This window comes from Ylistrum balloti, unplaced genomic scaffold, assembly GCF_031769215.1.
Source record: "Ylistrum balloti isolate Yb309-2 unplaced genomic scaffold, AGI_CSIRO_Ybal_v1 Utg370922, whole genome shotgun sequence".
In the NCBI taxonomy this organism is placed as follows: Eukaryota; Metazoa; Mollusca; class Bivalvia; order Pectinida; family Pectinidae; genus Ylistrum; species Ylistrum balloti.
The window spans coordinates 68,253-93,369 of record NW_026782522.1 but is presented as its reverse complement, the minus strand read 5'-3'; the positions used below and the strand labels follow the sequence as shown (position 1 = coordinate 93,369).

At 35.6% G+C, this 25,117-nt stretch overlaps 2 protein-coding genes across 3 annotated transcripts; both read left to right on the top strand.

Moving 5' to 3' along the window:
* The first annotated feature begins 812 nt into the window (after positions 1-812).
* Positions 813-12,183, top strand: LOC132559484 (uncharacterized). 2 transcript variants are annotated; one of them, XM_060224111.1, is made up of 6 exons: positions 813-1,265; positions 2,971-3,042; positions 3,725-3,851; positions 6,667-6,775; positions 9,395-9,588; positions 11,973-12,183. In XM_060224111.1, the coding sequence occupies exons 1-5, from the start codon at positions 813-815 to the stop codon at positions 9,582-9,584; spliced, it is 951 nt and encodes a 316-aa protein (XP_060080094.1). In that variant the 3' UTR covers positions 9,585-9,588; positions 11,973-12,183. The 2 variants fall into 2 exon arrangements, with proteins under 2 accessions (XP_060080094.1, XP_060080093.1); XM_060224110.1 differs by lacking the exon at positions 11,973-12,183 and having other exon boundaries at positions 9,395-9,902.
* A 2,510-nt stretch (positions 12,184-14,693) lies between these two features.
* On the top strand, positions 14,694-24,722 carry LOC132559481 (haloacid dehalogenase-like hydrolase domain-containing protein 2). Its single transcript, XM_060224107.1, has 7 exons — positions 14,694-14,917; positions 15,250-15,458; positions 16,977-17,061; positions 19,432-19,514; positions 22,793-22,926; positions 23,354-23,417; positions 23,698-24,722. Exons 1-7 carry the CDS (start codon positions 14,757-14,759, stop codon positions 23,796-23,798), a joined length of 837 nt encoding a protein of 278 aa, XP_060080090.1. The 5' UTR covers positions 14,694-14,756; the 3' UTR covers positions 23,799-24,722.
* Positions 24,723-25,117: the final 395 nt, after the last annotated feature.

Here is a 25,117-nt window from a genome sequence, read left to right as displayed (position 1 = left end):
ATGCATTCCTTCATTAAGTCTAGTAACATATTTTATATTAATAACAATTATTTTTGTATATATATACAACTTTTGCATATTTCAATGATAATAAGTGTTTCTATATAATCACATGTATATAACTGGTGTCTCAAACCTTGTTGTATGGTTGACGATATATATATGTTTAAAATGACCTTTTCTAGCAAATTTTATAAGACTGTTTACCGTCTAGTCATAGTTATATAATTTCTCAAGACTATAAAATATTAATTTGCAACCTGACGTTGCATAACATAGCTGTTTCTCGATCTCTCGTTGTGACATCACAGCCGATACGCGCCTCACTCCGAGGTTGATTAATAACAGGACATGTTCATTTTATACGTCAATATCTCGGAATTGGGATCAAGAAATTTGGTACGGTTTTCAACCTTTTGGATCATAAAAGTAATATTATATCCATTATTATTTCCACTCATGTACACTTTAATATAATTGTCAATGCATTGGTGTTCCCTTGATCATAAAATGTAAGAGTTATTCCTCTTAGTATCCAATGTTTATATAAACTTTCTAAAGAAAGAAACTCGCCGGAAGGAATTAGACATATAATACGTAATGTATACATAAATGATAAAATTGCACTCTATTTCAGACAGCTGATTTCATGTTTTAGTCAATTTTAATAACACATACCCGATCAGTCAATATAAGCCTGAAGTTCTCGGGCGCTTCATGGCTTTGGAACAGTTCCGGGCTGGAATTCGTACATCCCTATTTAAAATTAAAGCGTTTCAAAGACGCCGGGTGTGTTGTCCTTCCGACACAAAATGAAAACGGTGCCGGGTTTACTTCAAGGTCTGTCTTACTGCAGACTTATAGCGATGAAATCGTCCACGTCGAGATATTGGACAAATCTCAGTGGCGCGATTGTCTCGTCAAGTTCAAATCTCCGTTCAACAAGGACAGTAGAAAGACACTTCTCTATGTTGACATGTGGAGTAAAGCCGTCAAACAGTGTGTTATGTAACACTAGAGAACGGTACAACTGCCATATAACACCAAATTTGTCAACATGCCCAGTTTTTTATAGAAACTATACAGGCAGAAAACCTAGGTTTATGAAAGCGCCTCACGTTTTAATGCCAGACTTCCCAGTGGTTTTGGTTCCGACTTTTAGGCAGTTTCTATACCAAGGAAGCAAAGATGCGAAAGACATAAAAGCAATCATCGCCATTGAAAAGGATTTCGTGGTCGAAGAGTTTTTAAAAAGGGCTTATAAGGTATGCATAATAATCTGAAAATCGTACACAGTATACTGTGGTGTAAAGGTTTTGTAATGATCAATATACTTGGGTAATGTATGACTACTAATTGTCTATATGTTAACCTGTTCTGTCTGGTTAATTCATGTACAATTATTAATTATCTATATGTTTAGCCTGTTCCATCTGGTTAGGCAATGTACGACCATTAATTGTCTATACGTTTAGCCTGTTCTGTCTGGTTAGGTCATGTAAGACTATTAATTATCTGTATGTTTAGCCTGTTCTGTCTGGTATGTAGCAATGACATGATACTTACAGCACAGATAATATAAGGTGATTTCATGTTAGGTGATATCACAACATCATGATGGAAAATCTAGATATATCAATAAAAATGTCTGACAATAGCTTGTTTATCCAAATAAATTTCTAGAGGTTTAGCATTAAGATTGATGAATAAAACCAAGTTAGACAATGCAGTCATCAGATAGTGCTTCAGCTCTACAAATACTGGAAATATATTGCGATCTGTCACTCTAAATTCATCGTTAATTAATTATGCTCTGTACAACTATTAGATAAACAGGGTAAAACTGTACAATTTGTGTACATCCGATCTTACATTGGTATCTCTGGCAACGAAGGAGCTTATAAATTAGCTAGGGAAGACATAGATCGTGAAAGAACAGAGAAAAGGCACATTCCTGTTGTGTGCCATGACCAGTAATTGAACCCAGGTCTTTGGTGTGATAATGGACCTGTTCTACCAACTGATGCAAAGAAGCAATATTCTACTTCAGCTGAGTGACAGTGACCTTGAATAACACTATGTACAAGTCACACCGACCTGTCAGCTGAGTGACAGTGACCTTGAATAACACTATGTACAAGTCACACCGACCTGTCAGCAAAGTGACCTGAGACTGCATTGACCTGTCAGCTGAGTGACAGTGACCTTGAATAACACTATGTACAAGTCACACCGACCTGTCAGCTGAGTGACAGAGACCTTAAATAAAACTATTTACAAGTCACACCAACCTTTCAGCTGAGTGACAGAGACCTTAAATAAAACTATTTACAAGTCACACCGACCTGTCAGCAAAGTGACCTGAGACTGCATTGACCTGTCAGCTGAGTGACAGAGACCTTAAATAAAACTATTTACAAGTCACACCGACCTGTCAGCTGAGTGACAGAGGCCGTTTTTAACACTATGTACGAGCCACACCCTCCTGGTAGCTGAGTGACAGAGGCCGTATTTAACGCTACGTTCAAACCACACCCTCCTGGTAGCTGAGTGACAGAGGCCGTATTTAAGACTATGTACAAACCACACCAATACGCTCTTTTACGGGATCATTCTTCTATAAAATAAATTTTAAAATGGAAGATTATTCATTGGGAAACAGAGCTTGACTCACAAGTTGGTGGGTCATCCTATGGAAAATTAAAGAAAGCATAGAAATGTAGTATTTTTAAATGTTTCAATATCAATACAAGTTATTTGATAAAACAGTATAAAATACATACTTGACCAAAAATTGATATTGGCAAACAGATGTGAATCAAAATCAAACACCAGAGTTGTATGATAGTGTGACAGATCAATTTCTGGTAAGATGTTTCTTACCAGTTTAATATTGATGTCGGGTTTAGAGGAAAGTTAGTAACATGATGCCTTGAAATAAAAGTATTTAGTTGGCTTTATTCTTTCCAGGGAACATTAACTGTAGCAGATTTATTGGCTTCAAGAAAGGTATCAGATGTAGAAGAACTCTTTACTCCAGAGGTAAGTAACAAAACAATGAAAATCATTTTCTTCCCAAGTGTCAGGAATCGAACCCAGGTCTGCGATGTGACAATCCAGGACTGTGACACATGAGTTAACATTACCAGAATGTTACCTTGGCGCCACAAGCAGTGATTTATCTTATTATGAGTCATGGGGAGATGGCATTTTTTTTAATTGTCCCATTAGAATTGGGAAGTCAAACTTGGTATATGTCGGAAATGTCCTCTTATTGACTTGCATCGTTTTTGATGGAAAATATCCAGACATTTTGAAATAAAGGCAAATCACTGTTGCATGTCCTGAAGTCTCAATTTAATTATTAAATAATGGCATTTCAGGCCTATTATACTCAAGTATTTATATAAAGCATGATACTGACAGGCAACAATCAAAATTTTGACCAGAGATTTTACATATTACTATTGAATACATTATCCTGAGATTGCAAATACAGTTTTGTTGCTTGTTCATGAGACAGCTGTGGTGTCTGACCGTCCTTGCCAATAGCTTTCCATATTTGAGTCACAGGATGTTTTTTCTGCAGGACCTCCAGTTTTCCTCCAGCACCCAAACCTGGCACCTCCTTAAATGACACTGGCTGTTTATAGGACTTAAAGCAACAATACACCTAAACCTTGTCTTTTGATGTTATTTATGTTTTCAATTTTTTATGTTTCAGGCATACAGACAAGTAGCAATGAACTATGATAAGCTGACACCAGAACATTTCGCGGTTCTACACGACCTTAGTGAAAAGAAGTTGTTACTTACTTTCAAGTTTCACCATGTTCAAATGATTTTTAATAGTAAGTCATCAGAACGTAAATACGGCAAAACATAGTATTGTAAGGAAAGAACATATTGGTGATCATTTATCCTCTGTGCCTAACTGGTTTGTTAGATCATCTGAGATGAATAGAATCTTTCACCCCTTTGGGGTGAGACAGGGGGATCTCAACCAGAGGAGGGGATTATTAAGTTGTCAAACACGAGACTTGCCGAGGGTTGAGATCCCCCTGTCTCATCCCAACGGGGGTGAATGATTATTTTTCTCTTACCCTGTTCTCCTGCTGATTGTAAAATGTGAAATAGAATGTTTGTAAATAAAGACTCATAGACAACGTATGAATATAGTGACGAGGCGGCCTCAACCGCGTCACGCTTAATTGTGATATCCTGCACAAAATATAATTCCCATTAACGGTACAGTAAAACATAAAAAGGCATAATATTAATGATAAAAAACAATTTTAATGTTAAAGTATGGATGAGATGACTTCAATATATACACAAAATCAACACATATTACTAAATCGTTATTTTAAAATGATGTCATTTACATGTCAAGTTCCACTTCCGGGTCAAGATAGTGATGTCACATTATTGTTGAGAACGCGCAAGGAACGCGTGTAGCTTGTCTCAACCCTAGGGTGAGATAGAAAAATCTCACACCGGTAAAAACTGTGGATATCCCTGTCTGGGGTAAGAGAAAAAAGTCTCATCGTGACCTATTGTGATCTCCTTTTGTCTAGCACCCATAAAGTTTTAACCTCTTCCTAGAAACGCCAGAACTTCCATGAAATTATCTCGGAAACCTTGGGTAAGGAGCCTGAGTGGCAGGGCCAGAAGTTCTTAAATTGACTCAAATTTCAAAAGTCTTCTTCTCTAAACCCAGATCTGGTAGAAATGTTCTTCATGGAGGAAAGCATGTTAAGGTGTTTTACCAAAACAATGAATTCCATGACCCCAGATCTTACATTCTCCCTTGGGGATGAGGGGCGGGGGGAGGAGGGGGGTGGATGTCACAAAAAGTTTTCTCCAACAAAAATATCTTGGTAAGAATTATTACCATAGGATGACAGTTTGGATGGTATGCATATGTTGATACTGGTTGACCTACAAGGGCTTAAAACATATCACTTAATTTTTACAATAATCAATGTCACAATTGCCTGTACATGACACATGAGAGCTACATATACTTATCCTATAACCTTTATATTCAATACAACATACCTCAGGTGACTGTCAAGGCCACTATGCCTCCTGCTAATACAATGTCATACTGTCGAAATTTGTTGTCTCGAAATTGCTTGAGTCAAAATTCAATTTGAGTTGAAATAATTTCCAAGTCCCGAATTTTTCCCTTTTCCATCTTTGTAATTTTAGTTTGGATGAGTCAAATTTTTGTTTGAGTTGAAGTGATTTTTCTGCCCTTTTTCATCATAAAGCGAGAGTAGTCATTAATTGTCTTGAAATTAATTTTTGTTTAAACATCAGCACGGTCAATACATATAAACATTTGCATTAGCTTCATACATCTTTTCTAGTAGCATATAAAAATTCTGATTTCTTTTCATCTGTAAGGTATATGTTTGATATTGAATTGAACCCGATTAAATGAGCAGGCATAAAAAATCTATTTCTCTGTTTATTTACTGCCATTTCAAATAACAAATTAAAATACACCATTTTTACAATAGAGTTTCGTGCTATCACACTTGGTTTAACCATAATCAACATCAGGAAATTGATATCAACCTTATTTGGACACTTTATTTGTGTCAAATTTCGGATAGATGGAAATATGTTTTTATTAGAGAGAACAAGTTACAAGTGTAGTATACTTCTTTTCAGTAAATGTGGAGATACAAGAGACTGTTCACAGTTCTTAGATCAATATTTTAATGAAACTTTGTACTTTAATTAGGCATGTAATTCTCAGTATCTTTGTTGTAACCCATAAGATAAAGGTCAGAGGTCATATGATCTTAACCTTATAATGATCCTTAAGATCATATGACCCCTGACCTTTTTCTTATGAGTTACAACAAAGATATATGATCTTAAGGATCATTATAAGGTTAAGATCATAGATTAATTGTTATTTATTATAGAACAAAAAGTTAAGATCATTTGTCAATTGTTAACTTTTGTAGGTTTAAGGTTATAGTCATACATCATTTGGTAATTATTGTAGGTCACAAGGTAAGGGTCATGGGACATTTGGTAATTATTGTAGGTCACGAGGTAAGGGTCATGGGACATTTGGTAATTATTGTAGGTCACGAGGTAAGGGTCATGGGACATTTGGTAATTATTGTAGGTCACGAGGTTAGGATCATGGGACATTTGGTAATTATTGTAGGTCACGAGGTTAGGATCATGGGACATTTGGTAATTATTGTAGGTCACGAGGTTAGGGTCATGGGACATTTGGTTATTATTGTAGGTCACGAGGTTAGGGTCATGGGACATTTGGTAATTATTGTAGGTCACGAGGTTAGGATCATGGGATATTTGGTAATTATTGTATTTCACGAGGTTAGGGTCATGGTACATTTGTTAATTATTGTAGGTCATGAGGTTAGGGGCATGGGTGGGTTAAAAGGGGCATTATTTACTCAGATTTCATAAGTCTTCTCAACACCCAAATTTGATTGAATCAAAAGCTTTTCATGGATAGAAATCATGAATTTCATGACACAAGGGTCTCACATGTCCTCTTGTGGAGAACCTACTGTAATTTACACAGGAAATTAAAAATTTTGAGCATGTGTTTATTCACGGTTTCATGAATACATTGATAAAATAATGTAAGTCGTCTCCTTTTGTTTGCAGTGTCTGAAGAGGAGCCTGCTGTGAAAGTGAACGTGAAGTTTCTGATGTCATTCTTCAGTTGCTTTCTGGAAAATAAACGAGTCACAGAATTATTCATTAACACTGCAGGGTAAGAATGATCAAGTCCCAAAAAGTGAGAAGCTTGTAATATTGATTTACATGTACACTGTGACATGGTGTCTTTATCTATCTATGTACTTGAGTACACTGTGACATGGTGTCACTATCACTCTATGTACTTGAGTACACTGTGACATGGTGTCTCTATCTATCTGTATACTTGAGTACACTGTGACATGGTGTCTCTATCTATCTGTGTACTTGAGTACACTGTGACATGGTGTCTCTATCTATCTGTATACTTGAGTACACTGTGACATGGTGTCTGTATCTGTGTACTTGAGTACACTGTGACATGGTGTCTCTATCTATCTATCTGTGTACTTGAGTACACTGTGACATGGTGTCTCTATCTATCTGTGTACTTGAGTACACTGTGACATGGTGTCTCTATCTATCCACCCTCTGTACTTGAGTATGCTGTAACATGGTGTCTCCATCCATCTATGTACTTGAGTTCGCTGTGACATGGTGTCTCTATCACTCTATGTACTTGAGTACACTGTGACATGGTGTCTCTATCACTCTATGTACTTGAGTACACTGTGACATGGTGTCTCTATCTATCCATCTATGTACTTGAGTACACTGTAACATGGTGTCTCTATCTATCTGTGTACTTGAGTACACTGTGACATGGTGTCTCTATCAATCTGTGTACTTGAGTACACTGTGACATGGTGTCTCTATCTATCCACCCTCTGTACTTGAGTATGCTGTGACATGGTGTCTCCATCCATCTGTATGCTTGAGTACACTGTGTCATGGTGTCTCTATCTATCCCTCCTGTGTCTCTCTAACATCTGTCCTTCAACTAAAATTCCTTACTACTAACTAAAGGAGAACCTCGTTTTGGATTTTGACTAAATTTAGTCTGAAGCATCACTAGGCAAATTAGATCTACCCTATTTAATGGATGGGGCCAAAGAAAGGAAATATAAAAATATTGTTATTGTACACCTTTAGACCCCAAGGATTTCTCTAGGCTACATGCCCAATTTTACTATGTCACAATGATGAGTATATGGCAAATTGATAAACATTTACAGTCAAACATGTCAATAAAGGACACTTGAGCGAAGTGGCCTTTATAGACAGGTGCTCACTATATAGAGAAATGGCATTTAAGATTTTGGTTATATATGATATCAATAATCAGAAGATTTAATATACCTGAATAGTTACATTTGACCGGTAAATTCATACTTGAGATTATACGAGTGGTCAGTATTCTGTGATACATGTATTGACCTGTTGTCAATATAAGCTTTTCCTTAAAAATTTAAATTATAAAAAAAAAATCCAAGTTACATTAGTTCTTTTTTAGCCCAACATCATGTCACCTTTCCTCTGCATTACTCCTGAGAAGAACTGAATAGATCATCCTTGTACTACATATTATGTTCCTCGTAGTTAAGAACTTTTCGTTTTGGAATTAATTTGAAAAACAGAATGACTGCAATCAAGCATTTTGGAAGTTGAGTTATAGTTTGTTCTCTTGAGAAATTCAGGATGAATCATTTTCCATGTTCATGTGAATGTTTCTATGGAGAAATAGCCCTCATTGTCACTATTTGGTACTGATCATGAAATCAAAATAACTGGACTGTGGTCATCTTAGATTTGACAGTTATAATTAATGATACATGAATTATTAATTTCTTGAGAAGTTACTGATCCCTCGTGACTATTGTCTCTATAGGTTACCATTCAGAAGTTTCTCTCTCGTCATGCATTCACTATTGAAGGACTGAATGCTAAAACAAAATGGCCGACAGACGGCCATTTTCAATTTTGATAGTATATTTGACAGATTATTTTAAAGATGTTCTGGATGGATCATTCTCCTGGTATCATAGACAGGTTCCCCTTGTTCTCTGTGTTATTGCACAGAATATAAGACATTTTGAAGATGATTTTGACAAATTTATATGTTTATCACCAATGTTACTATATTTAGCATGACAATAGGATGGCTATTGTACATTTTTAAATAAACACTTTATTTTCACATCATTCCAACCGATTTTTCACTCATCCAATCCACATTTCTTTGCTGGGTTTTCATATATCTATATGATTGTTGACTTACCCAATCAGGCTTTGGTTTTTCAAAGGTTGGTTGGTTAGATATAACCAGTGATTAGTGAAAATTTTCAAATACAGCTTAAACAAAATAGTAAACATTCTTTATAATTTCGTGGCTGTATTTTTGTTGTGAAAGACCAGAATGGAATATTTTTAGTGCTAACTTTGCCTTTAAAGCTCTAGTATTTTCAATAGAAACAATTTGAATTTTTTGTTAACCATTGGTTAATTCTTAACTAACCTTTGAGCAACCGACGCTGGATTTCTTTACCAGGTTTCCATATTTCCAGACTTGTAAGCAAGCAAAATATATATACTTTTGTTGTGTTTTGGTGTGATACTGTGTGTAATTTCTATACATTTTATCAGAGTGATCAAAATTAACATTGATTTTAAAAGTGTAACTGTAGAGAACACATCAATGGAACCCTTGAATTTGAAGATAGAATTGTGTGGAAGTCATTATTTATCACTTTCATTCTATAATTTTGTTAATATGTTTACTAATCTTAACTTGTAGGTTTGACAGGCAATATATTTCAAGAATTGACAAATCGATGCTGGCAACACCATCCAAGATAAAAAAATTTAAAGCAGGGATTATGTCTACTTTAACAGACCTACACTTTGAATCAGATGACTATTGGAAGATTTTGGGAATCACATTCTGCCATGTGCTCAGGGATAATCGCAAAGTAACCTTAATATAAATTGGTAATGTTATCTATGTTTTACATCTCAAATATGTTTGTAAATTACAGTTAAATAAAATAGAATCCTTCCTAGTGTAAAGGAATGTGTTTTACTGTGATATTATTGTTTACATGTTTATATACTTAATTACAACTCATCAATCATTTCTGTAATCTGCATTCATCAAAAAAATCTACAAGCAAAATCAGTAGATTACACACTCTCAAGCGATTAGAACCTAGGTGTGTGATTAAAACCTACCCAGAAAGTGAGTAGGATTACAGATACAAAGTGTGTGATTAAAACCTACCCAGAAAGTGAGTAGGATTACAGATACAAAGTGTGTGATTTACCCAGAAAGTGAGTAGGATTACAGATACAAAGTGTGTGATTAAAACCTACCCAGAAAGTGAGTAGGATTACAGATACAAAGTGTGTGATTTAAACCTATCCAGAAAGTGAGTAGGATTACAGATACAAAGTGTGTGATTAAAACCTACCCAGAAAGTGTGTAGGATTACAGATACAAAGTGTGTGATTAAAACCTACCCAGAAAGTGTGTAGGATTACAGATACAAAGTGTGTGATTAAAACCTACCCAGAAAGTGTGGATTACAGATACAAAGTGTGTGATTAAAACCTACCCAGAAAGTGTGTAGGATTACAGATACAAAGTGTGTGATTAAAACCTACCCAGAAAGTGTGTGAGATTACAGATACAAAGTGTGTGATTAAAACCTACCCAGAAAGTGAGTAGGATTATAGATACAAAGTGTGTGATTAAAACCTACCCAGAAAGTGTGTGAGATTACAGATACCTACCCAGAAAGTGTGTGAGATTACAGATACAAAGGGTGTGATTAAAACCTACCCAGAAAGTGTGTGATTAAAACCAACCCAGAAAGTGTGTAGGATTACAGATACACAGTGTGTAATTAAAACCTACCCAGAAAGTGTGTGATTAAAACCTACCCAGAAAGTGTGTGAGATTACAGATACAAAGGGTGTGATTAAAACCTACCCAGAAAGTGTGTTGTGTGATTAAAACCTACCCAGAAAGTGTGTGATTAAAACCAACCCAGAAAGTGTGTAGGATTACAGATACAAAGTGTGTGATTAAAACCTACCCAGAAAGTGTGTGAGATTACAGATACAAAGTGTGTGATTAAAACCTACCCAGAAAGTGTGTGATTAAAACCTACCCAGAAAGTGTGTGAGATTACAGATACAAAGTGTGTGATTAAAACCTACCCAGAAAGTGAGTAGGATTACAGATACAAAGGGTGTGATTAAAACCTACCCAGAAAGTGTGTGATTAAAACCAACCCAGAAAGTGTGTAGGATTACAGATACAAAGTGTGTGATTAAAACCTACCCAGAAAGTGTGTAGGATTACAGATACAAAGTGTGTGATTAAAACCTACCCAGAAAGTGTGTGATTAAAACCTACCCAGAAAGTGAGTAGGATTACAGATACAAAGTGTGTGATTAAAACCTACCCAGAAAGTGAGTAGGATTACAGATACAAAGTGTGTGATTAAAACCTACCCAGAAAGTGTGTAGGATTACAGATGCAAAGTGTGTGATTAAAACCTACCCAGAAAGTGTGTAGGATTACAGATACAAAGTGTGTGATTAAAACCTACCCAGAAAGTGTGTGATTAAAACCTACTCAGAAAGTGTGTGAGATTACAGATACAAAGTGTGTGATTAAAACCTACCCAGAAAGTGAGTAGGATTACAGATACAAAGGGTGTGATTAAAACCTACCCAGAAAGTGTGTGATTAAAACCAACCCAGAAAGTGTGTAGGATTACAGATACAAAGTGTGTGATTAAAACCTACCCAGAAAGTGTGTGAGATTACAGATACAAAGTGTGTGATTAAAACCTACCCAGAAAGTGTGTGATTAAAACCTACCCAGAAAGTGTGTGAGATTACAGATACAAAGTGTGTGATTAAAACCTACCCAGAAAGTGAGTAGGATTACAGATACAAAGTGTGTGATTAAAACCTACCCAGAAAGTGTGTGATTAAAACCAACCCAGAAAGTGTGTAGGATTACAGATACACAGTGTGTGATTAAAACCTACCCAGAAAGTGTGTAGGATTACAGATACAAAGTGTGTGATTAAAACCTACCCAGAAAGTGAGTAGGATTACAGATACAAAGTGTGTGATTAAAACCTACCCAGAAAGTGAGTAGGATTACAGATACAAAGTGTGTGATTAAAACCTACCCAGAAAGTATGTGATTAAAACCTACCCAGAAAGTGTGTAGGATTACAGATACAAAGTGTGTGATTAAAACCTACCCTAGAAAGTGTGGTATCACATATCAACCTGTGCTGATGTGATTTAGTCCTTTGATTTAGATAGTAATCTCAAAACCTTCTTCGTTGTAGTTAACCATGTACCAGGTACATTGGTGTCCTGAAGAAGCCTGAGAGGGCAAAATTAGTCGACAACAATAAGTGTAGGAACTATACCTCTTCATCTGTTGTGATCAGCTTCTACATATTAACAGGTACATATCTGTAGCAACCAATTCACAACAGGAGACCCCACCTTAAATGACTTCAGCTGTTTATGAAGAAACTATTTGTGCTAATAAAAAATCCAACATGTAACAAAAGTGTGTTGGTCTTAGTTGTAAATTATGTAAATATTATGATCTCCGTCACTCAGCATTTATTGACATTTTGTTATTTTATGATCAATAATTGATTGGTTTGATGCCAGTAAATTGACTAAGATCAGCTGTTTCTTATTTTGGGAACGAGATCCCTAAGTTTGGTATACATGTAGATATATTTTAAGATGTTAAACTTTAGCACATACATAAATGTGGCCAGACAATTTGACAACTAATTTTGTACTTTCATTCATTCCTGAATAGTGAACTGTTATCAATACGTCTTCTGCACGCTTTGATGCAGGTAAATGAGTTTTTGGAAAGATGGCAAAATTAGTTTTCAATCACTGTGTGTACTAAAGGGAAACATTTTCTTGAATTATGTCCTATTGTTTACAAAACGAAGTACATGTATTCTCATAATTTTCTTGTCTTACATAACTGTTTTCAGCCATTATTATATTAGTATATAGTTATATACTATTTAATCCTAGTGTTGGCTCCATGAACTTGGGTCTTACCTGATGTTTTTTTCTTTAATTGCATCCCCACAACTTTTAATCTATTTTAATCATGTTAACTGACAAAGGTCAAGTCATATTGATTATAACAATTAATTTCATCATTATGACACAGACATGTTCATTAGATATATAAAAAAAATACACTCAGCAGATTTTAACTGAAAACTAAATTAAAATCAATCACTGTGTTGTTTGTAATTTGTCCACAGACTGAGCTGGAGTTTAAGCTTCACCAGTTTACAATTAATAATACTTTCACAAACAACAATAACAACTGGGGATGGATATCAATATTCCTTTGTATTGAAAACTGCCTGTTTTGGTTAAGGTTTGTATTATACTGCAGTTATATTGATACTGAAACAAGTGTTAAATAAAACAGGGAACACACATACTGTATACTGAGGAAAGTTTCTCCCTTGTTTATAATTTTCGAACATTTTGTCCATGACAAGGTTTATAGTTAGTCCCTAACTAGAACAATTGTCTTTTTTCAAAATACTTAGCAAATATAATCAATGCTAGCCATGTAGCCCTGGTGAAATACTAACCACCACATACCACTCGCAATATACCACTCACAACATACCACTGGGCAAGGGAGAACTTCTCTTTAGCTCGATTGGTTGAGCATCAGAGTAGTATTCCAGGAGTCCTAAGTTCAATTCCTAGCGAAGGCATTGAAATAAATAATGACCTCTGTAACATTGGCACCTGCGTAGGGACCTGGGAATAGTAGCCATGCCTCACCAGCATCGCTGTAACCCTGTAAATTTGAGGACAAGTTATTTCCTGGAGGGGGAGTATGCAACCCTGGTAAAATACTAGCCGCAATATACCACTCGGCAAGGGAGAAGTTCTCTTTAGCTCGATTGGTTGAGCATCAGACTAGTTAGTCAGGGGTCCAGGGTTCGATTCCTAGCGGAGGCATTGAAATACATAATGACCTTTGTTACACTTAGCAAATATAATCGATGCTAGAAGTTATCAGTTATGAGAGTCAACTAATTGATAATTATTCATAATATATGATTATCCCAACACTATTCAGCATGCTCTTTTCTGTTCAAATGACAGAGCTCTGGATTTTCATAGTAAATGACTGTTAATCTCCATACAGCAGTGAAAATATAGATTTTAGCTTACCTGCGGTAAGTGTTAGGAGAAGATTGATATGATCCAGTGAGTTACGGAAAAACTGAGCATAATAAGGCAGATTGGCATGAAGAGAAAGCATGAAGGTAGGTCCTGATGGAGGACATTAATGGGCTCATACAAGAGATAAAAGGAAGCAAAACAATCGGGTGCTGAAAATGTTGTATCAAATGAAAGCTGATTTTAACCAATTCAACTTAAAATGAAGGCTTGATGCTGTAGAAATATCTCAACACTAGGGTATCTCTGTAATGTTGTAGAGGAAAAAAAGAGTGATTTCTTCACCCTCTGAACATACAAGCAGAACTAAATTAAACACATATTTTTATGAAGATTCTGAATTTGATAATTTCAATACATGCCTTATTTGAATAAGACGAAATTTGTACACAGTATCCTTTGAATTGACAACTTGATATTAATGAATAACATGTTGCTGGAAAATAAAAAAAAGAAACAGTGTTGCAAACTCTGGACAGTTTGCTAAAAGTAATCATCGTCATGTCAAAATATGATATATATAGTGTCATTATTTTTACACACGAAACGACCTACAGTGTTTAAGTCTGGCCAAAAAGGCAAACACACATGCATTTACCTAAACACATGTATGCTTGCAAACTTCAACGCTGCTTTTCCTTATCCAATTTTTCATTTACCGTTTTTAAACAAAAGTTAACATAGGAAATGAAATAAAAGATAATATTTTCTCTGTCGATGGTTAACCCGCCTCTTTTTAAAGTGAAAGTAGAAAAGCATACACAAATGTACATACAAGCGCCTGGCAGATGGAGAATCCAAGATGTCTACGCCCATAGAAAGTGTAACAGGCTGCCAGACTTAAAGATGTTTATATATCAACTTGATCGTATTCGATGTTAAACCAACGTGTATTATATGTGATAAGTAAGGTGTTGTCTCCGAGGCATTTGTCTTCAATGTCTTTCGCTAAAATACGGACTGTGCTGGTCGATCTTAGTGGCACTTTACACATCGATAAAGATGAAATTCCAGGTTCGATAGCAGCAGTTAATAGGTAGGTCTGTTACGAACGTTTACAAATGAATTTCTGATTCTTTGAAACCCAGTGTGATTTAAATGAAACATGCTATTTGTCAAAATTGACTTTTTTAGTCGTCAACTGCATGCAAAAGATAGTCTTACGAAAATGACGTATCCCTGTATATAATCAGGTAGGAGCATAGTCAACATTTCGCCATCAGAGTGGTAACTTGAAGCTTCAATATATTCTTTACAAGCTATGGTAATAACACATTCATATACACTAGATTTCTACCGATTCTCGCCTTCACGCGACTTTCTTGAAATGGGTATGATAAACCCATGAATTAACTGTAATGGTTGCAGGCTATCCCAGTCTGATCTGAACTTAAAGTTTGTCACCAACACGACCAAGGAGTCCAAACAATGCTTACTTGACCGACTGACCAGTATTGGATTTAGTGTTCAGCCCTCTCAGATCTTCACCTCTCTCACAGCTGCTCGTTGCCAGATAGATAAGATGGGAGTGCGTCCTTTCTTAATGCTGGACAAAAGAGCGTTGGAGGATTTTAAAGGTAAATAAGTTCAGAACATGAAACATTGTGATTTCATATTTCAACAATGCAAAACTAGCTAGCTTGGTCCAAAGGACAGCACCCGACCTCTGTCTAGTAATTTTTTCCTAAATTTTTAAATCACTTCTAGTCTAGACTCCTAGACAATTGATCACCACTAATTATAACCTTGACCAAATTTGGTCAATTATAATTTTTCACTGCTGAATTTTCAAATTGTCATATACCCACAGTTTGTCCATACAATTCTTTTCATGGCTATTTCTTGAGAAGTATCAGATAAACCTTTCTCAAAGTTCATCTGTATGTTCTCCTTGGTCCTATGTTGTGCCCTTTCTAATTTTGACTGATTAGAAAAAAATGGCAGACAGTTTGCCATCTAGGTTTTTGACACTGAAAGATTATTATTGCCTTGTCTTAAGAAATACTATATGGATCTTTCTCAGATTTCCTTAATATGTTTATCTTGATCTCTGGTTGTGCCTGTTTGATTTAGGGTCTGATAAAAAAAACTGGTAAATCTGAGGCCAAAATGGAATTACTGTTTGTCTCACCGTCCTCAGCTGAGCCAAAAAATCCATCCTGATCAAATTCTTTTTTCATGAAGCTAAAATTATTTTTTTTTTTTGTTTACCTGAGAAATGTCTCAGAGTGACCTATTGCGATCCCCTTTTGACTGGCATTGTGTGTGGTAAATTTTAAAAATTTAATTGAACGGGTTATCATTATGTAGTTTAAATGTTACTTAAACAATACTGTATAAATGTATAAATTTGGGTATAAAAGTTCTAATAAGATACATTTCCTTTTCTCTTCTTTCAATGGGATTCTCCGAATAGAAGTTTTAGAAAGGAAAGATTTTAAATGTTTTCTTTCTGCAAGAATCATGACGCCACATAATCACTCGTTATTATGTCACAGGCATTGTATCTAGGTAACTTATTAAGCATCATGAAGATTCAGGAATGAAATCACTAATACTTAATTCAACATGTTGTTTTAAGTTACTCTAATATATATATATTCACACATATATAGAAAAAGTTAAAAGACAGGAAAACACGACAAGTTGTACAATATAAGCATTTTTAAAAGGGTCAAATTGGCTCACATTTCAAAATTCTTCTTCCCAAATGTTGTAGAATGAAATGCACTTGATAGATATAAGGGTCTTATGATGCTTTACCAAAATTATGAATTTCAAGACCCTAGGGGCTCACATTTCCCTCTTTCTTTTTTATATGACACTTGAAGGCTACCTACATGAAGATATTTTGATGTCCTTTATATATGAAATATTGCTTGTCTCAGGTGACCATCAAGGCTGCTAAGCCTCTTGTTTAGTAACACAACTTTCATCAGTTCTACACCTGATCGGATTCTACCTCATGTGATGTACTGTTATAGACATATTTTCTAGTTTTTCTTTTTCATGAGGGAAAGAAAGGGACATAGCTTCATCCAGTAAACTTGTACAACTTCCTTGCTTTTTCACCAAAATAATCTTTTTTCGAAAAGGACTGGACACCACTAACCCAAATGCTGTAGTGATAGGCTTGGCTCCAGACGATTTTAACTACCAGACTATGAACACAGCTTTCAGGTGTGTAGAGCTACTACATTGGTGAAAGTCATCATTTTTGCTGTGAATCTTTGCTTAGATTTTCCCTAGGATATTGATGGCAAAACAACTATATTTTTTATAATTTCAATTCAGTCATCAATTTTTGCTAAAATTGTTTATTTTTTAATTGACTTAAAGGCAAAGAATGATTAATGTTGATTTAATTTTTCCTTTTAATATAAATGTATTAGGTTTTGATTGACCGACATGATCTGTCAATATTTGCCGGAGTTATTGACTGTAAGTTTGTCTGCATTACTTGTCAACTTCTGGAGTGTTGACTCATACCTGTGGTATTTTGCAAAATTTGTTTCTACTTTCATGAATTCTCAGGGGCAAAGTGGTTCTGACACAGATGAATTTTTTTATGCTCTCAGAAAATTTTCAGATGTCCGTAGCATAACTTTGCTAACAGGTTAAGCAAGGATTCTGAATCTTTTTGTATACCTTGGTCATACTGAGGGGATATACAGTTACAATTGTTAAAATAATGTGTTTGGAGCATAACTTTGCCTGCATATATCCTACTATAATGAAACTTACTGTATACATTGATCATACATAGACGATGTGTGGTGTACCAAATTCAGGGCCTGCAACCCCTTACTAACAGAATCATTGACCTTTGTAAAAAAATTCTTGACTAGAGTACAGTATTGCCCACAGCTAAGCAAAAATAAGGAAACTTAGTGTAAACATTGATCATACTAAAGCAATTTGCTGTGTACCAAATTCCAGACCCTAGACCCCTCAAATACAGAGTTATTGCCCTTTGTTAAGAATACCTTTTCCAGAGCATAACTTGGCTTGCATTTAAAGTATGATAATGAAACATAGTGTACACATGCTTTGCTTATACAAAAATAATGTGTTGTACAAAAGCATGGTATAGTGTAGCAAAGTCACTGCCCATGTCCCCTCAGTGCAGAGTTATAGCCCTTTGTTCACATTTTGTATTATGAGCATAGCTTTGCTTGCATTAAAAATGGGGAAATGAAACTTGATGTATACATTGGTAATACTAAAAGAATGTGCTGTATTCCAAATTCAGTGCCTGCAACCCCTTAATTACAGAATCATTGAACTTATGTAAAATTTTTTGGTCCAATAGATTTGTTTTTCTGGGAGCAGTCTTGAGTTTCATGGATACTCTTGTCATTCAGTGTGTTTCTTACCATGCATCTAAATAGCATAAGCCAGACGAAAACTGGATGGAAATTTCCATTTTATCGCCAAGATTTCACTCGCATACAAAGTCAGGGGGTTGGTCTAATTACATGACACTAAACAGCAATACATATTATTATTACCAGGTATGGACCTGTTGGAAAACATTATGTTAAGAAAGGTTTTAAGTTGAAGGTTTGATTAACAACCAATTTCATTGAAAACAATGGTGACACCTATGTATACTTATAAGCACATATATGACAGTTACATTCAATGACAGAATTTGGGTCATGCAAATTATTAAGGTTCACATCCAATCACAAAATTTTGGCCATGAAAATCATCATGGTTTACAACCAATGACACAATTTGGGACATGAAAATAATGTGACTCGCATTCAGTGACAAAATTTGAGTCATGAAACGCATTATGGTTCACATCCAATGACACAATTTGGGTTATGGAAGTCATGAATAATGTGTCTTGTTAGGTCTGCAGTTTATGTTCTTGAAATCATTTGTTTTTATTCATTTATAAAATGATAAAGAATGGCAAAGTCTCTTTTCTCAGTTCGAATGTGATCTGACATATCACTTGGCAGACACCCTACTAGTTATAATAAGTGGTTATTTCCACAAATCAAAACCAGAAATGTGATCCATATGACGTAACACTTGTCACTGTTAAATACTTTATTAACTTTGTATCAGTACACTCTTGATGTCAGATAGTTTGTCTGATTAACTATGTGTCTGTATAGTACTGATGTCACTGTCAGATAGACAGGGCTTGTCTGATTAACTATGTGTCTGTATAGTACTGATGTCACTGTCAGATAGACAGGGCTTGTCTGATTAACTATGTGTCTGTTTAGTACTGATGTCAGATAGACAGGGTTTGTCTGATTAACTATGTGTCTGTATAGTACTGATGTCACTGTCAGATAGACAGGGCTTGTCTGATTAACTATGTGTCTGTATAGTACTGATGTCACTGTCAGATAGACAGGGCTTGTCTGATTAACTATGTGTCGGTATATTACTGATGAACGGACGAAAGTAAGACAAACCAGAAATATGTAGCTTAATTAAGATATTATAATTTCATGAAGATACTTTATGAATTTGTGATATTCAATCTTTCATTGATGATTATACTAATTGTTGGATCATTTTCAGATTGATTGTTAATGGTGCGGCCTTAGTGGCCATTCACAAGGGAAGGTATTACAAACGTCCAGATGGCCTGGCTTTGGGTCCAGGTATGTACTAATCATTGATATACAGATATACTATTTACCGGGAAATTTTCACACACTTTTTGTTATGTTTTTACCTTTTTGTTTATGTCTATGGTGACGGTATTTGAAATGGGGTGAAAATGTGTTGCATTTATGCTACTTTTTGATAATTCTCACCGGGTAAAGTGAACACGAGGCACCTTCGTGTACATTGTGTAATGATACAAGGGCGAAAATATTCTAATATCCTTATATACCGTATTTGCTAACCAATGAAACCATAGCAGAAGAAATTCATTTTATTTCATCTTGTTTGGGTCACCTTCTTAATCAGAGTTACAAAACAATAAATGACCCATTAACTTTTGATATGGAATGATGGCTTCCAACTTCGTCACTTGTCATATTATTTCTATCCGGAAATACAGTTTATTCATGTTCATTGAAGCCGTAGTCTTCGAAATTTATTTCAGTTTTTTAGTCGTTTGATGAAATTGCAATAAAACTTGATAGTAATGTTAAATACAGAGTGTGATTGGTTTGGGGTGTGTCAGGAATGCAGGATAGTTATCATGTGTGGGTTAACATCCTTTAATGTTGGAAAAGTGTCAGATGTAGGTATTTACAAATGCTCGCAGTAAAACATGGACAGTTACACATTTACCCATCCCGGATAGTTATGTGTGGTTTAACATCCTGTAACGTTAGACATACATGTATACCAGATGTAGGTATTTATAGATGATGCCAGTAACACTGGGACATTGACACCTTTAACCACCAATAGGAACCATCTAACAGCGGCCTGCCTATGCCTTTAACTGATCCTGTTGAAGAGGTTGTGGTTACACATGTTCATGTCCTAATAGGTTGGCTGACATCAATCTGTCATTGAAAGCTTCAAGATATACACAGACGTAATACACTAAACACACAAGGATAACCTTATATGTAGCGTTTTTGCTATATATAGCTATATCTTGTCCAAATAGTCCGCTCCGACACTATCAGTACATTTGATGGCGGGGTTTTGTAACTGAAAAAACTTGTTTAGATAGGTCCGTGGCTGGTAATCTGTCTCTCTATATGTGCAATGTGAATTTTGATATCTGTATACCCACCTTTTCTTTTTCGACAACAGAGTTCACTTTCTGTTGAAGGAGATTCTGACTCAGACATGGGACTGTTCTATTGTGTGCATCTGCTTGTAAAGCTCCTAATTTGGTGTCAGACGCATCTGTTCTTATGATGAAGACCAGTTCCAGATATGAAAGCGTTGTGACTGTCATGTCTGAGAAGTTTCTTAACGTGTCATATGATGCTCACGACTTCCCTTCCAACCAGCTCTATTTGATGTACCGTTCTTTGTCAGGTCTATAGGGGAAATCAAATGATAAAAAACATTGAAGCCACAGAAACGATCATTGACTTACTTCTTGAAGTTCAAGGTCTTTACGTGTTTGCTGTTTCATTCACCATTCCCTCCCATCATTGATTTTTTCCTACAACTTGACAGAGACATCCAAATCCCAACGAACACTGCTTACTCTTGTTGTTAGTTCTGCGTACCTCAACCGAGAAAATTTTTCACCGAGGTCTGACTTTAAATTATTGTACAAGTTCACCTCTCCAGATCTTGACACTGCTTTTCATCACTTTTGATTTTTCTCATTTACCTCCTTGGTTTCAAAATTAACGAGTAGTAGAAGCAAACAACTGTATGGTACAGCTTAATTCATTATAGTATTACTTTATTTAATAATAATTTTGTATTAAAACGTGCTATTCATTTTCATGTCTGTTGTAAAGTCTTTTAAAAGTATCAGTCCTTACCTAAGCATGTCTTCAGTATTTAGCACTGGTTCTGCCTGGAACACGGTCACATGATTGAGTTCTCGGAAGACAACACAGGACTTGTTCAGTCTTTTCTTTTCCCTAATTGCTGAATATGGTCATGTACGATGGCTCTAGAACATTAATTTTCATCAATTTCTCAAATTCCTCCCTTTAGGGTAGATAATAGGCTGTCAGTCTTTAATATTGATATGAATCTTGAGTTTGGACAAGTTAACACACCCGTCACCAAACTCCTCCTTGTTTCTGTCACCCATTAAGTGTTCAAGATTACTGTTTTCTCCCATCTCTTCCTCTTGACCACTCCAATCCTACTTCCACTCAGTGGTCATAACGCAGGTAAGAAATATTCGTTTGTTTCTTTTGTCATTCCGATCTACATATTTCTACAGTAGATTGATGAGGAAGACCATAATCTTATTCCAAAACTTAAAATCCAGAATTCTTCTTTGTTTGTGGAAATGCATCCAGTTTCCCGCAGTACGGTAGTTTGTCTTACCCCCATTCACTCCGTACCTACTGCCATATCATATGAATCTGGTATCCTCATATTGCCCGAATTACAAAGTTTTGAATTCTTTTTCACAACATCTTTGTGATCTTGCAATCCTCTCGGAATACCTCTGCATTGTTTATTACTGGATCCCTCTACCGGAACTAGATACACAGACGTCTAACTAAAGCCATACACCGATACATCCGTGGTAGATCCTTGGTTTTTCTGGAGTTCGTTATCTGTGGAGCCACCACTAGCGTAATTACGAACACCAGTCTTTGAAGTAATAAGTGCCGTCTTTGGCCCTTTTCCCCTCTGCTTATTCAACTTCGCCGTATCCTTATCCGACAGTTGTTTTCTCGGTCTCTTTCATCTTCATTGATATTTGTCAACTATTATAGTAAACTAAGCAAAAGTCTGTCCCACTTTTGGTCAGCAGTTTAGAAAATTTCTTCCAGAATTGCTACCAGAAATTTGCTTCAGTCTACTGAAATCGAAGCAAGAATGTCTTCTCAAATTTTGAAACCCAAAATAGCGGGACCATAAAAAATCTGTCTGTTTGCATATAGATTGTTTTTAAGAGAGCTTAAGGTTATCCCCATTTGAGGTGTTGGATGTCGAAGTTCTTAATTCCAACATTGAACTCACATTGCAAATAACATTTAGTGTCTGTATTGCCGATGGGAAATATTTCACGAAATCACAGAGATACACTGTAAATATCAATAGAATATGAAGCCCACAGCCTTGAAGATATCAAATTTTGTACTCATCCACCAATTGTTGTTTTCCTTGGTTTGTCCGTATTAAGCTTTATGACCTTTGATTTTTAGTTTTAAATTGATCTTCAGTGATACGTCAACCAGAAATATTGGTGTATATATAACACACAATTGCCAATACATGACGTTCCTTTGTTAGAAAATTCTATCTTATGAATGTTATCCAGGCCCATTTGTGTCAGCCCTAGAATATGCTACCGATCGGAAGGCTGATGTTGTCGGGAAACCAGAGAGATCATTCTTTTTGTCAGCCATTGAAGAGTTCCAGTGTCGCCCAGAAGAATGTATCATGATTGGAGATGTAAGTATTCAACTCGATGAATTCGTCACGATTTTGTTGAAACACCTCTCTGACTTCACCACAGAGATTTACATACTCGTCCGTTTTATTACGAGTCCCTTTAATTACACCAGTGATCGATCGGGAAAATGCTTGAACACATTTTGAACAATTCTTCAGCAGTAGTGTTCATTTACCGTCTTTGGGGCTGAAATATTTCTTTTCACCACATCCACCATTTTTGTCACTTCTGGTTATAACTAACATAGTTCTATAGAGTGGTACACGTTTTGCATTCAATGTACCGCGGTCACTGTTCTGACATGTAGCATTATACTTTGCTTATCAAGTTTATAATCTCTCATGGTGGAGTTTATTAAGGTGGGCACGTGCTGAAAAGTTGTTCGCATTTAAGGTACAACATAGATATTCCATGTCTCTTTTTCAGGACGTGCGAGATGATATAGGGGGCGCCATGGCAACAGGCATGTATGGGATTTTGGTGAAAACAGGTATTTAAGAGTATTCAAAATAATGTTATATACTGTGAAATAACATCATAACCAGTTCCCACCTCAACCACTCAATAGAGTATAAACTGTCTTGAAATGATGTCTGAATTTATTCGTTGGAAGTGAATTTTAAGTCACTTATTCAGTGTACAAAGAGTAAAGTTCAATCTAAAGAATCAGAGTGATATCAATTGATCGTGAATTTACTATTTCTATGGTAACCTGTTAAAGGCGTACTACTTTAATAAATTATATCTTCTGTTTCCCTTACATTCATTAGGAAAGTACAGAGATGGAGATGAAAACCAAATTGACCCGAAGCCGACGTTTACCGCTGATAATTTCTCAAAGGCTGTGGATCATATCTTACAAAACTTATGAAGACTTACTTAGATCATCGGTCTGTTTCCTGTTCTATGTGAAGTAGGAATCTAGCACTTTAAAAGTAGATATTCCATTGTCGTAGCTACATATATTGTGATGGTAGAGTGTTATAAGTGTGTTGCGATAACAGATATGTCAAATACCGGTAAAATGAGAGTCAACCATCAGATGAAATGTCATCACATTGCACAAAAAACAGACGTTAAGATATAGAGAGAATGAAATGTTTTCATAAAACAAACAAAACTTACTGTGGAGGTAAACATTTTAGCGTTTATCTTATTTTAGCGCTCTTGTGCATTTTCTGTAACTGTTGTAACAGCGATAATGCATTCACGAATTCGTGTGATACCTTTGTTGAGATGTTTGTTAGTAAAAGCCTCGAACAAGTCATACTACACTAGCAGTGATTTGTTCATGTGTCAAAATTCATAATTCATTTTGTGTAGATCTGGACGGTTATACATGACCCTTTTTATATATTGTGGTGTGAATAGGATGACATTTAACATGTGTAAATATAGGTTGTAATATTGATTATGAAACATATCGGAATACTATGTGAGTTGTTGTATCAGGGCCTATCCTGTCGTTAAATTGCTGTCTTGTATGGCATTATCCACAACACCTGGCAGCTACCAAAAAATCAAATGAAAACGTACTGAAAAGCTGCTCTGGTATTTCGTCCATGTCATGGCGTTAACCTGAAAACTTTCTTCACCATCGTTAAGTGATATGGAACTTTTGCAGAATAAGCTGAGAAGCAGTTATGGTACAAAACACGGAAAGACAACATTGAGTACATGTAAATGACATTTTCACACCCCTATATATTAGAGCTGGCCTATCGTCATGTGTTGTCTTTGTTGGTGACCTACGAGTTTCAAGTTGAGGAAGGTATTAAAACAGTTTTTTTTTGTATGGACGGTCTTTTATTAATTTATGTTAAAGAACCGATAACAAAATTATTGTTAGATATGACAGGCAAAGAGGATACATGGTCGGTGTATGAAAATATTAAGTATAGTTTGGAGAAGAAGCACTTCTGTCTTGCTTTTCATATCGAAAATGCAGCTTATATTTTAAGACACAGGCCATGTATTATACTTATTCTGCAACATTTGTTGCAGAACATTTAACAGTTTCTTTGTTTACCTAACATTGACCTTATACTGAATTTTGGCTTGATTACGGACGCCAAAATAATTACTCAACTCGGAAAGATAGTTCCGAACTTCAATATATATACAAAATGGACACTGTAACAATTTTATGAATTTCGTAAAAATAAATTCGTTCATATACACATTTAAGTT

Coding starts and splice junctions, on each gene's coding strand:
- LOC132559481 (XM_060224107.1), top strand. CDS start 14,757: ATGTTAAACCAACGTGTATTATATGTGATAAGTAAGGTGTTGTCTCCG. Junction 14,918..15,249: donor TCGATAGCAGCAGTTAATAG/GTAGGTCTGTTA, acceptor TAATGGTTGCAG/GCTATCCCAGTCTGATCTGA. Junction 17,062..19,431: donor ACTATGAACACAGCTTTCAG/GTGTGTAGAGCT, acceptor GATCATTTTCAG/ATTGATTGTTAATGGTGCGG.
- LOC132559484 (XM_060224111.1), top strand. CDS start 813: ATGAAAACGGTGCCGGGTTTACTTCAAGGTCTGTCTTACTGCAGACTT. Junction 1,266..2,970: donor TTTTAAAAAGGGCTTATAAG/GTATGCATAATA, acceptor TATTCTTTCCAG/GGAACATTAACTGTAGCAGA. Junction 3,043..3,724: donor AAGAACTCTTTACTCCAGAG/GTAAGTAACAAA, acceptor TTTATGTTTCAG/GCATACAGACAAGTAGCAAT.